The 14,583-nt window shown below is 36.8% G+C and overlaps 1 protein-coding gene across 1 annotated transcript in view; it reads right to left on the bottom strand.

The window, feature by feature from the left end:
* The window catches only part of LOC126272342 (spatacsin), a 324,204-nt gene that overhangs the window by 104,241 nt on the left and 205,380 nt on the right, over positions 1–14,583 (bottom strand). Inside the window, exons 26-27 of the mRNA XM_049975137.1 lie at positions 9,149–9,317; positions 8,885–9,066 (exon numbers count right to left, since the gene is read on the bottom strand). Of these exons, the coding sequence (XP_049831094.1) occupies positions 8,885–9,066; positions 9,149–9,317 (351 nt within the window). The remainder of the gene's footprint in view (positions 1–8,884; positions 9,067–9,148; positions 9,318–14,583) is intronic.

The following is a 14,583-nucleotide window of genomic DNA, read 5'->3' on the forward strand; positions in this document are numbered from 1 at the left end:
ACTTTTCTGTGAACTGATGTTATGTATGAGTCTTTGATATAATTTACATCATTTTGTAATGTAACATACATTTGTTTAACCAATGTGACTAGGTCCAGAGATACTTTGCTAAAAACATTGGCTAAGATAATTGGTGGAATGCAAGCATGAAAATAAAAAATATTTATTTTGTTATTGTGTAAAAATATGCAGGTGCAGCTGATAGTTTAGTCTAAACTGAAACAGCAATTCAAATTGACTATATACACTTGTGAATATTAAATTTATTTCAAAAAGTCTGCTACAAAGCACCAGACTATATACACTTGTGAATATTAAATTTATTTCAAAAAGTCTGCTACAAAGCACCAAGGCATCAGAGTTGGTTTACACAAAGTTGCAATAACTAATAGTGGAGTGGACATTCCTCAGCCCAGAAGATTCTTTTTCTTGATTGGCTCTGTGAAACATCAAGAATGAAGGAAAGCGTATTTCATTATCGAGGGCTGTTTGCAGTCTATCGACCATAGCCAACCACATAGAAAAATGATACAATTTACTTGTGGTGGCTACCAGCCCTCTGTTTGAATGAGTCTACACCAAGAAGCAGCTGACATCCATTGTGGGAATACTTTTTAGTGGCCCAATATAAATGTCAACCAACAAGAAATTTTAATTAGATTTACATATTAGAACAGACACTAAGGCTGACTTTAGATGCTTATGGTTATTTTTCACTGACAACAAAAGAAATGAAATGATAGGGGCAGGGATACAAGTACAACTGGTTCTCAACTGGGTATTGTTTTCCAGAGTCTTCTGCAAGTGCATGATTGCTGGAGCCAACAGGAGCACATCAGCTAGTGGCATTAGATATATGTAAGAGATTAGGGTTTCTTTGATAACATGTTTATCACAACATTTATTCTGATGCTGTAGTTTAAATGCTAGTTATTGGCTTCCTGGAAATATTTGCAAATATCTGAATTTTGGAGAGCCACTTGGTCAATGTGCCATCATGGACTGTAGGAGATGTAGTAGTACCTGGAAGCTGCTTCTGATAAGCTGCTCATTGACCAATGTAGTGAGCAGCTGATACTGTTGCCTAAACATAAATCAGGTACAGGTTCCCAAAGTATAATCTGAGGTGATATAATTAGCAACATGGGATAGAAAGCAGCTGTTGCAACAAGATAAGGATGTCATCAAATAAAACAAGAAATAATATGTTCAATACACATACCACATGATGGGAACGTCTCATATCAGCTTTTGAATTTACAGATTTATCAGAATTATTATTATTGTAAGTACAGTGATTAATATTTGGAAACTGGAATGGAAAATATGTTATGTGCAATTTTTTCACAAAATGCGTTTTTAATGCTGTTGTATTCTTGATCATCTATAGCATGTCCCTAGACTTGTTCCAAATCGCAAATCATGGAGAATATGTTTAAACATTCATTACTATATGGCACAGGGTCCTTGTGTCAAGCAGTGCTTCCCAATGGACTCCAAAGTGCCATGCTTTTTCCATTTAACCTGAGATGGTTTGAAGACATAACATCCACATTTTTGGTGAATGGGCACACCTTTCTGAGCTGCAATAAAGACTTTGCAATTATAGAGAAATGAAGAAACATAAGCAGGCCTTTTGTCCCACAAGGTGCACACAAAAATTGTTAGGACAGCTAAAGCTATGAACCCATTCCATATAATTCCAATGCAGACAACTGACTTCTTTCATTTTAAAGAAGCTGATGAAACATTGTTGTCAATGTAGGAATGTAAGATCTGCAAATGCAATAAGATGAAAGTGTCTCATACCGATCCTTCCCAAATAGCTATATAAACTTCTTACTCTTAAACATAAACATGAAAAAATGACAATGTATTCAAAAGAGGAAGGTCTATGGCAGATGCAAGGCTTGCCTTACTTCATCTGACAGACCAGCCATGTTTATCAGCAGGAAAACAGAAAAGCCCATTGAAGATGCTATTTCTTCCTCAACAGGAACAGAGAGTTTTGCAGTAAACTCTGCAACATTTGATTCCAGGAATGGAGTTGTGCATGAAACAAAATTCAAAACTGAGACACTCTTTTTTCTTGAATGTAATATTGTTCTCCTCTTGCAAAAAAAAATAAAAAATAAAATAAAAAAAATAAAATAAATTAAAAGAAATGAGAACTAATTTTCGTAGATTACAGTCCCACTAGTTAAAGTATTACTCTCTACTTGTACTATCAAAATTAAAACATAGTGCCTCTGTATTAATGGCACTAGAAATTAAACCTTCCCTATTTGCCCTTTGAACCAGTAAGTTTTCTGGTATGGCACTTAGAACATTCATAGTAAATTATTTATTTTCTAATTTGATTCATCATGTTTTGCAGTGATGAGATGGGCAGCATAATTATGAGGTATCAGAATATTTTCTCAATTTCATGGATGCAGATAAGTTATGCAAGCTAGTCTGGCATGACCTATAACAGACTGTCAAGACCTCATTTTCACCAGTACCTACCTTACACATTTGAAGGTACACATAAGTTTTCCTTCACATCCTGCTGGTCTAGTACTCCTGGGAAAAAGAGTACAAAAGAGCCACAGTCTACATGTTGTTTCCAGAATTAATGATCAACCTTTAGAAGCAGGATCACAAAGATGATATTCGTGTTTGTGGAGTTACAAAACTGCTGAAATCTCTAAAATTCAACAAAGGCCCAAGGCCCAATGGAATTGTTGTGCCACCCACCAAACGTGCAGCATATCCTTGTTAATCATTATTCCAATCTTGTTCCCAGTCCTGCACCCCATAAGTGTTTGTAGTTAAACCATGTGCAAGACCTGTCCCATCTCTAACTGCTGTCCAGTTACAGGCAGTTACTACACTATCACAGACAGGAACACACATCAAAGCAGCCATTTTATATATCAGCTACACTGCAGTTACTGTGCAACATTCTACATGGGCATAACAAATAACCAACTATCTACTCACTTTAATGGCCACTATCAAACTGTGGCAAACTGCAAACTTCATCATCCAGTTGCTGAACATGCTGCGCACCACAACACACGACTTCAACAGCTGCTTCACTAAGCAAGCCATTTGAATACTTCCAGCACTAATTTCTCTGAACTATGCTGGTGGAAATTGTTTCCCCAGCATAACTCTGGACTTTCACAATCCCCCTAGCCTAAAACCTCCACTGCCTCACCAAATCATTCCCCTTTTCTCTTCTATCCACAACACTCCTTCCCTGTCTAGACTGTGTACTTTCTTCTACAGGGTTAGGAGTCATTGTTGCACTTGAACAAGTTGAGTAAGGAGACAAAATATTTGAAAAAGGCAATTAAAATGTGATAACACATTTTAAAAAAGGTGTTTAAAAGATGACAAATTATTTCAATAAACAGATATGGCACAAATGAATTGTTTTCATTTTTGATAATCCCCTGCCAAAGGTACTGGCTAAGACCAAAATAAATTTCTCTATTATGATCCTGGTTGGGGATCGCCATTCTTTCCCTTCATATACATTTATTAACATTTGCAGTTACATTGGTAATTTGGCATTGGCAATTCAATATCGGTAATCATAATTCACAAACAAAATCTACATCACATTTTTACAATTAATGGCATTCAGCACTTCAATACTGGGCAAAGGTTAACAAAACACTTTTGGATTACTGTTTCTTAGGAATCATAGAAAAAAATTAGGTAATAATACTAAATTTTACTTTCTAATGATTTTTCTGAATGGTTCCCACCTCCCTTTCTTTCACTCTTTCTTCTACTTTCATGGTTTGTGTGCCCTCTATGATTTTTCTGCCTTTAACTTTTTTTTAATTTTTATTTTTATTTATTTATTTATTTATTTATTTTTTGCTTTCCTCAGTTTAGCTGAGCAGCTGTCTCTTAGTTAATGGACTTTTTATGTTATTCTTCTTTCTAATCTTTTTTTCAAAATGCCTTTTTTTTGCTTTTCTTTTAATTCAAGTTTTCTTTTCCTTCTGTATTCTTCCCTATAAGCAGTATAATTTGTATTTGTCCTGTTTGTTCCTAATAAGCTGTGAGTAAATGGGCACAGAAAGGAAACATCCTAAAACATCTCCCACAGTCAAAAACCTGTTTAAAAATCTTTGAGTGATTGTTGCTTTGTCTTTTCCTAATGCGTGCTTCAAAATGGAATATCTTTTCTCTATGTCCACATTTCCATGAGGCTATGTAAAAGATGCCTTAACAGGTTTTGGAATATTTGGATACTTTAAGTCTACAGACGACAAGTCTCTTTTTGAGATCTGCTGCTACCAGTAATTGTCAATACCTTTGTCATTCAAACATGGGTCATCATCTTCAAACTGTAGAACCTTCCACTTCCACTCATGTAATAAGCAACCTTGTAGGATATCAAACAGCATCATTTTTGCAGCCTTTAAAATGTCACTGCAGCTTCTACTCTTTATTCTTCCTTTGGAATCTATAAACCTAAAACTTTTCAGTGGAACACTCGACATGCTGTCTTTTCCCTCAAATGTTTGCCAGCTGTGAAATAATGTTTTAGGGCTTCCTTTCGAAACCCCAAATTATCATATTCTTATTGTTTACTAAGCTCTTCAGTTACTTGCCCACTAACAACTAGTTGATAAAAAAAGGAAGCAGCCTATCCAATTTCAAGAGTTCACTATGAACTCCAGAAATATTGTCAATTTTTTCTAACAACAGAAACTTTAAAAACACAAGCTGAAAATGTCTGAAGTATGTTTTTCATTTGTGTATGCTTCCTGTTGTGTGAAATTACCAAATGAAGTTATGCTTACATTAAAGGATTTTTTTAAGCATTCACAATGGCATTATAGGATTTGGACTGAACAGTAGCAGAATTCTTTTGCAGAGGTATATGCTCAAGGTCATACTGAATACCAGCCCACTGTTCCAAAACCATGTTCCTAAAGTAAGCCAGATCTTGGTTGTATGCCTCAAAAACTTGTGATGTGAAATGTTAAACTTAGATTGAATTCCTTCAAACTCTTTCCAGTGAAAGGGCCAATGTCAAAATAATATTAAATATTAACCAAAAATTTGGATGCTTCTTCACCTGAACAATCCAAAGCCTTTACATAGGCCTTGAGCACCATACAAATGTTGCAAGTTCTGATATTTATAAGTTGTCTGCCTCAGGTCTACTGGACATCACTATCTAAAACCCTAAACACTTTTTTATTGGCATTAGTTCAGCATACAGATTTATTTAGGGACAAGTTGGCCTCAGAAAGAGCTTCACATAATTACTGATGCAATTTTTCACCCTCTGCTTTGCTGATAAAGTTCTTAGGTGGCACTTACCTTCTGACCAAAGTGTAATGGTTTTAGGGTTCAGTACCTTAATTTGAAAAAAGGAACCCTGGATCACTTTGTTGTCTGTCTGTCCAACTTTTCAAAACTGTGTTTGTCAGGGATGGGCAGACATACCAAGTTGAAATTTGTGTCACATAGCAAGAGCTATATTCCCTTGATGGTGTAAAACTTTTAAGCTTCTAAGTGAATCCAAACAAAAGCAAGAAGTAAGGTTTCACACTACAATGAGAAGATTTTTTAAAATCAGATTGTCTGTCTGCCTATCCATCAGTTAAGATCCCTTTTTTCTCTGGAACAGGTATAACACATCAAGTTGAAATTTGTGTCACAAACTAAGGTCTATGGTACCTTGGTGACATAAGCATTAGTGTCTGAGTCAATAAGGCATCAAAAGATATGGCCATTTATATAAAATATTTTGACACATGCACAATTACTAATCATAACCTACAAGATCTTTTCCTTTAGTCTAAAGCTATGAACTTTCGCAAGAAGCAAGGTTTCACTGTACATGCAAAGGAAAAAAGTCATAAAATCATGGATTTATAATTATATCAAATGAAAAAAATATTTTGTCATTGTTATCTGACTGTCTGTCCATCCATCTGTTAAGGCCTTTTTTCCTCAGGAGTGGGCAGAAGTATAAAGTTGAAATTTCTGTCACATACCAAAATATATATACTCTTGGAAGTGTAATAAATGCAAGCTTCTGAATCACTGCAGCCAAAAGATACAGCCATTTAAGTCACATATTTTGACACTGGCAAAATCATCCATTGAAATCTGTAGGACACTTCCCATTAGTATAGAATCATGAAATTTGGCAAGGAGCAAGGTTTCATAGTACAAGTAAAGGAAAAAATCAGAAAACTACTAATTTGTAATTATATCAAACAAAAAATGTTTCTTTTGTCATTTGTTATCCAAATTAAAACATTCTCGAAATTCTTGATATACCTGGGATCAATGCCGTGCCAGTTCAATTTTGATATCAGGCAAAAATTGTCAAGATTCTCAATTTCCAGCATGGATTATCTGCTATATATGCAATTAATTTTGTACAGAACCCTCAGTGCACAAGTCCTATTCGCACCTGGCCAATTTTTACTTCTCTCTAACATTGGTAGTCTCATCTTCTGACATATGTACATGGAAAAGGTGCCAGCTCATAATTTGTCAGGTATCTCATTTTCTTAGACAAAAGTGAAAACTGTTACGGAACACCATCAGGGATCACCATCTCAGAAACACTAAAATTATTATTTGATGAATCCACAGAGTAATTTGGAACCACTGATTTCAATGTCCAAATCAATTCCGGAGTGATGGAACTATACTTGGTACTTAACATCCATTTTGTTGGCACATGTACTGAATTTGATGGTTGTTTCTGACCTAAATGTTCTAAATGTAATTGATGAGTCTACATTTATCTTTGAAGTTACACTTATGTTTTGTTAAAAGTGAAAGATTAAAAACTGCCAGAAAGCTTGTTTGCCTCCAAATTAATACAGCAAGAACAAACACTGGAAAATAGTTCACTTTCACAAACATTCCCTTTTCAAACTATCAGTCTTTTCCAGATTGTCTTATAGCAATTTGCTTTTTCCAAATTCATTTTTTTTTTTTTCAAAATAGAACAGAACACGACAGAAGCTATTTTATTACTACAACAAAATTAGAATCTGGAACGAAAATAGAAGCAGTTGTAACAGAAGAAAATTTGATACCAACAACAGTCATACAAAATATTTAAAAAAAATGCTCAAAAAATCATAAGGAACAATCTACAATTTTCAGAACCCATCATCATTGGAGTATCTCAAAAAGTTAAATGAACAAACACAAATAAAGAAACATGGCAACAAAGGTAAATAACTTTTTTCTTCCTAAATGAGCAGAAACAGTTGAAAATGGAATAAAAAATAAGGTGACAATTTTGAAATCAAGTGACTAAATAAAAGTCAACTGACTACTCACCCAGCTTCTTGCACCACTCCTCCTGCCCCATTCCCATGTGGGAATCCCCCCCCCCCCCCCTCTCTCTCTCTCTCTCTCTCTCTCTCTCTCTCGCCCCCCCCCCCCCTTTCTAGTTCTTCCACTTTATCTATTCTGTCCCTGTCCCCCTTCTCACCTCCACCTTCCTCTCCTTTCCTCCTCTCTCCTTCCCTCTCTCTACCTCTTACATCGTTCTGTCCTCCAAATTCCTTTCATCTTGTTCTGTAGCTATTGAGTCATCTGTTGAAATATCTGCCTCACACTATTCCACTACCTCCTCTTCATCATTTTCATCCTCCCCTACAACCTATCCACAGCCAACCAACGAGGAAACTGCTATCAATGACAGATAATCAATAGTTAGTCTTACTCCAGCTGCCAATATGTGTGTTTGGATACTGAAGTTATTGTGTGTGTGAATGTGTCTACTTTTTACTAGAGAAAGGGAAAAGAGGTCAAAAGCTAATGTAAATACAGTTTTCTGTTGCATGTTTCTACATGTAACACATTATTCAACTATAGGTGAATGGTTGCTTTTCCTTTATTTTACATGGTGTTGCAATTCTCAGTGACAGGCAGAATGGTTACCAGAGTGCATTAGTATTGTTCATGTTTAGTGTTGTTGGCAGACATGTTAGAATAGACAAGGGGCATGAACAGCATCAGATGTTGAGTGATCACTGAGATGTTCTGTACCCATGTGAGACAGCATTATTAGCACCTTACAGAGTTTGAAAACAGCTTCATTGTAGGTCTCCATTTGGTCTTCAGGTTGAATCATGTAGTATCTACATGTGTGGGAATTTAGATGTGACAATGGCCCAACGTGGTGCTGTACTACCCAGGACACTGCCAGGTTCTTTGTACATTTCACTTGCTTTTGTAATTGAAATAACATCACATATCTTCTCAACCCCCAAAGTTTCATTCTGATTTCTCATGCTCTTCTAGGTCCTTTACTCTTTTTGTTGGGCAGTGTGTAGAGGTGTAAATCCAAACTTATGACTTTTCACATGATGCAGTTTCAATAGATTTTGGTAAACTATAACTAAAACTGCTGCTATTGCATGTGCAAATTAGGTTCTCACATGCAGAATCAAATCTGGTTCTCATAGGGTTATTAGGTTCAGGTACATATCCATTAAAAAGAGCATATAAACACTTGAGATGATGCTTACAGTGACAGGCACTGAAGTTCTTGCAAAATTAAATATCTTTTCTTTTGGGACTGACAGAGAAATAGTCCATGAATTATTCAGAAAGTCAGGCCTTATGTACATTCTGGTAACATATCTATGAGAACTAAAGAACAGAATTAAAATGATGGCTTGGCTTTGTGTTTTTGCAAGACAGACTACTCTGTTGCCTTGTTTCTGTGCAACATCATGTCTTCATTTTATTCTATCTTTCAAAACAGAAATCTCTTATGCTCACTCTGGACAAGAACAACATTTTATCTGAGGAAATGCAAAGTAAAATTAAATTGATGACCAGAGAGAATACCTTAATGGACTCTCGAAATATTAATGTTTATTACCTTATAAGTCAGCCCCAAATTTACAGAGACTCGATAGTACGCAATTATTCTTGAAATGAGATGTTTCCCATGTTCTATACAGTCAGCAAGCTTCTCAAGGAGACAGAGTGTGTCCTGATATTCTTTCTGTGAATCATCTGCTTGGTCAGTACTTATGCTGTAGTTAAGAAGACTATATGAGGCTAAAAACAAAAAAGTTATGTATGTACATAGGTGTCTGTAGCATTAGCAAATGAGCAAACTTTTAACCAGCAACATGATTACCTGATGACATAGAAGAAAGTCGTTTTGACCTCACGGATCTTTTCTTGTATCCTCCTGTTATGTTTCTAGGTTGCTCTGGATTCAACAAAGCCCTATATTCTGCTGGAAGCTGATATGGTGTTAACTGACCTTCAGCTAAATCCATGCACATTAGAATAAGTTGCAAGTCCTGTGGAGAAACAAGAACCTATGTCAATTTTGTAGTTGAGCAAAAATGCTAAAAATAAATCAGTATATAGTGTGTGTTTTCTCTTTCTGAGCACCTATAGAGAGTGTTTAACAAAAATTGTCCTATATTCTACAGAGGATAGAACTTGTCAAAAAAATCATATATACATACATGAAGAAAGCAAAAATATTCAGATATGGTCAGAAACAAAGAAAAACTATTTTATTTTATGGACAATTTCGCAGTTAGGTTTTTCTAATTTGAATCTTATTTTTTGAAAATTTTGTTGTTGTTTTCTGACGACTTAATTCTTAAGAGTAATATGTTCTGTACTTTGCTTCTTCAGTGGTATTTTGAAAATGAAAAAATACTTATAAATTACATTGCATTTACTGATGTCTCACATCAAATCTATCTAAATCACTGAAAATAAAAAATCTACATCTGTGGAATGAAGGAAATGTCATATTTTGGAACATTTTTAAAAACCACGAAGTCAAAATATTTTTTGCGTTATTGTTTATGTGACAAGGACAGTGTTCTGTTCATGGGTGATTTTAATGCCAGTATTGGAAATCGAACAGAAGGGTATGAAAAGGTTATGGGTAAATTTGGAGAGGATATGGAGGCCAACAGGAATGGGAAACAACTCTTGGATTTCTGTGCCAGTATGGGCTTAGTAATCACAAACTCCTTTTTTAAACATAAGAATATTCACCGGTATACTTGGGAAGACAGGGGAACCAGATCTGTCAGTGACTATATACGACAGGTCATGAATTCAGGAAGGCTGTGAGGGACGCACGTGTATTCAGGGGATTCTTTGATGACACTGATCATTATTTAATCTGCAGTGAAATTGGGATTGTGAGGCAGGAGGTCAGGTCCATATGTAGGAGGATAAGAGTGGAGAAACTTCGGGATAAGGAAATCAGGCACAAGTACATAACAGTGATCTCAGAAAGGTACCAGTTAGTTGAATGTAGTCAATTACAGTCATTGGAAAAAGAATGGACAAGGTACAGGGGCACGGTACTAGAAGTGGCTAAAGAATGTCTTGGAACAGTAGTGTGTAAAAGTAGGATGAAGCAAACAGCTTGGTGGAACAACACAGTCAAGGCAGCCTGTAAAAGGAAGAAGAACGGGTGTCAAAAATGGCTACATACTAGAACTCAGGTAGACAGAGAAAGTTATGTTGAAGAAAGAAATAAAAGCCAAACAGATAATTGCAGCATCGAAGAAGAAATCTTGGGAAGACTTTGGAAACAGGTTGGAGACTATGGGTCAAGATACTGGAAAAGCATTCTGGAGTGTAATTAGCAGTCTTCGAAAGGGCGGTAAGAAGGAAATGACAAGTATTTTGGACATGTCAGGAAAACTGCTGGTGAATCCTGTGGATGCCTTGGGCAGATGGAGGGAATATTTTGAAGAGTTGCTCAATGTAGGTGAAAATACGATCAGTAATGCTTCAGATTTTGAGGTAGAATGGGATAGGAATGATGATGGAAATAGGATCACATTTGAGGAAGTTGAGAAAATGGTCAATAGATTGCAGTGCAATAAAGCACCTGGGGTGGATGAAATTAAGCTGGAACTCATCAAATACAGTGGAATGTCAGGTCTTAAATGGCTACACAGGATAACTGAAATGGCCTGGGAGTCGGGACAGGTTCCATCAGACTGGACAAAAGCAGTAATCACACCGATCTTAAAACATGGAAACAGAAAAGATTGTAACAACTACAGAGGTATCTCTTTGATCAGCGTTGTGGGTAAAATCTTCTCAGGAATTGTTGAAAGGAAAGTGCAAGTATTAGTTGACGACCAATTGGATGAAAATCAGTGTGGGTTTAGGCCTCTTAGACGTTGTCAGGACCAGATCTTTCGCTTACGGCAAATAATGGAGAAGTGTTATGAGTGGAACAGGGAATTGTATGTATGCTTTAGAGATCTAGAAAAGGAATATGACTGGGTTCCTAGGAGGAAGTTATTGTCTGTTCTAGGAGATTATGGAATAGGAGGCAAACTTTTGCAAGCAATTAAAGGTCTTTACATGGATAGTCAGGCAGCAGTTAGAGTTGCGGGTATTTGAGTTCATGGTTCAGAGTAGTTTCAGGAGTAAGACAAGGCTGCAACCTGTCTCCACTGTTGTTCATATTATTTATGGATCATATGTTGAAAACAATAGACTGGCTGGGTGAGATTAAGATATGTGAACACAAAATAAGCAGTCTTGCATATTCGGATGACTTAGTTGTGATGGAAGATTTGATTGAAAGTTTGCAAAGTAATATTTCGGAGCTAGATCAGAAATGTAAGGACTATGGTATGAAGATTAGCGTCTCCAAAACGAAAGTAATGTCAGTGGGAAATAAATATAAACGGACTGTAGGAGGAACAAAGTTAGAACAGGTGGACGGTTTCAAGTAATTAGGATGCATATTCTCACAGGATGGCAACATAGTGAAAGAACTGGAAGCGAGGTGTAGCAAAGCCAATGCAGTTAGCGCTCAGCTACGATCTACTCTCTTCTGCAAGAAGGAAGTCAGTACCAAGACTATGTTATCTGTGCACTGTTCAATCTTTTGACCAACTTTGTTGTATGGGAGTGAAAGCTGGGTGGATTCAGGGTACCTTATCAACAAGGTTGAGGTTACGGATATGAAAGTAGCTAGGATGATTGCAGGTACTAGTAGATGGGAACAATGGGAGGAGGGTGTTCACAATGAGGAAATCAAAGAAAAACTGGGCATGAACTCTATAGATGTAGCAGTCAGGGCAAACAGGCTTAGATGGTGGGGTCATGTTACATGCATGGGAGAAGCAAGGTTACCCAAGAGACTCATGGGTTCAGCAGTAGAGGGTAGGAAAAGTCGGGGCAGACCAAGGAGAAGGTACTTGGATTCGGTTAAGAATGATTTTGAAGTAATAGGTATAACATTGGAAGAGGCACCAATGTTAGCACTGAATAGGGGATCATGGAGGAATTTTATAAGGGGGCTATGCTCCAGACTGAATGCTGAAAGGCATAATCAGTCTTAAATGATGATGATGTTTATGTGAAATATTCAAGTCCCTAGATATGGGCCTGGACTTAACCTCCATTAGCAAAGACTGTCTTTTTTTTTTTAACTCATTTACTTAATGAAATATTTCCCCCAACCCCCACCTTTTTTTCCTGATTTTCCTCAGCTCCTTTTCTTCTTTCTCCTACATTGTAATGGCACTATTCATTTTCTTTTAATTTATCTTTTCTTCTCCTTAATCTCTTTTATTTCTCACTCTGTTAATCTATCATCTCCAGCACAGTGCTTACCTATGTGGGATGTTTGATCTCCTCCTTTTCTGATGGCTTCCCCTTCATTGTTGGCCCCCTTAATCCTCACAGCACAGCAGGTGAGTCCCTGTCATCTACAGGTCTGAGTGAACTACTCTTCATTTATAACACACACAAACCTACTCTTCTTTCCTCCCTGAGAAAGGAACTCATATTTATGAAAGCTAGGATAGCTTCTTTTACATGTGGCAATAGGCAGCAATTAGAATTTCACCTCCTAGAGGTAAATTCTTTTTTTTTTATCCTTCCCATTTTGTGATTTGCTTTGTCTTTTTCTTTTTTAGAAATTTTTGTGATAAATACTTTGTTGAGTTCTGATGCAAGTGTTCAAGTGTTTCCTTATTGTCAAACTCACTCTTTTCCATTCAGTCACAACATTCTCAATAAATGTCAGGGCCAATCAATGGATATACTATTTGATTCCTCATTAATAACTTTCTTAAATCTCTAAGCAATAAAATGACACAAGTCACAATCCTATGTGATCTATCCACAGCTTTCAACAATGCAGATCATGCAATTATTCTACAGAATAGTTGGATTAAGTCATATCTAACAGATAGGAAATGAGACAACAATTACTGGTGGTAATGGGATTCCAGCACCACCTGAGTGAGGGTAGGGTAATTATTGGAATTCCACAATACTCAGTACTGGGTCCCTGTTTCTTAAATTCATAACTGATGACCTATTTTGTTCCACTGCAATGAGCAAGTTCCATTCTTTGCAGATTATCCATCTCACCTTGTTGGTAAAATGGCAGAAAGTATCTGGAAACGTAAGTGAACAGTGCCTTTGTTGATTTCTACAACTGATTTAGCTGTAATGGACTTGCTCTTAATATCACAAAATCCAGTGTGTAAAGCTGTACATAACACAAAAGGTACAAGAGGACACAAATTTATCATGTATGGGACAACAAATACAACAATTAGTCTCCTCCAACTTCTTGGATCTACACACTGATCTCATATTAAATTGGTCCTACTATATTCCAGACATGGCAAAAATGGTTTAATTCAGCATTTTTCTCTTAAGCATAATTGCATCAACTACATGTAATGATGGGATCAGAGCTGCTTACTTCAGATACCGCCATTCATTGTTGATGGCACCACCTTTTTTGATAATTAGCCTTTTGTAAAAAAAATCTTTGTTTTTATGCATTATGAGTGCTGTCCATCCAAGATGTTCTTGAGGATTGTGTTCCAGAAACAACAAAGTTTCACACTGATTTCACTATGCCTCACACTGCTGTTATATATTGGACAGTAATGCAGACAGCAACACCGTGTCTCCTGTGTTATACTATGAGTGGTGCCTTGCAAGGCCAGTTTATCGCGCCTCTGAGGAGAATGGTCACATGGGCCATTCCAATCATTTCTAGGACAAGGTGCACAGAGCAAACACAGGAGTAGAGAGCTGTTGTATGATATACAAAGTGTAACTACTAGGAGATCTCCTATGAAGACTTTGGTTGGGGACTTACTCAGCAAGAGATTCAATCTCTGGAGAAATTAAATCAGTAGTATATGGCACCATTTGCTTCACAGAAAAGGAGGAGTTTGAGAATTCCTTAATGTCAGCAATCTTGTCCTTTCTTCTTCTTCTTCCTCCTCTTCTTCCTATGCCATGTCTATCAGGGTTGGCAGGTTAATCTGGATTTGGTAGTATTATTTGTAGGAGGTGGCCAGATGCCCTTTCTGTTGCCAGCCCTTTCTCATTGGTACAGAATTTGTTTACCACATCCCTCTTGCTTTTAGTGCTATCCCATAGGCAACTGTGTGAAAGGTTCCTTAAAGTTTGTCAGTCTTATAACTGAGATAGCATGCTGGTACCAGCCCTGTATTCACCTTGTCAGATGTAGGAAACTCTCCAGAAACCACCTCAGGGCAGCCAGTACATAAATCCTTGTCATTAACGTGCTGG

This window comes from Schistocerca gregaria, chromosome 5, assembly GCF_023897955.1.
Source record: "Schistocerca gregaria isolate iqSchGreg1 chromosome 5, iqSchGreg1.2, whole genome shotgun sequence".
NCBI classification, from domain to species: domain Eukaryota; kingdom Metazoa; phylum Arthropoda; class Insecta; order Orthoptera; family Acrididae; genus Schistocerca; species Schistocerca gregaria.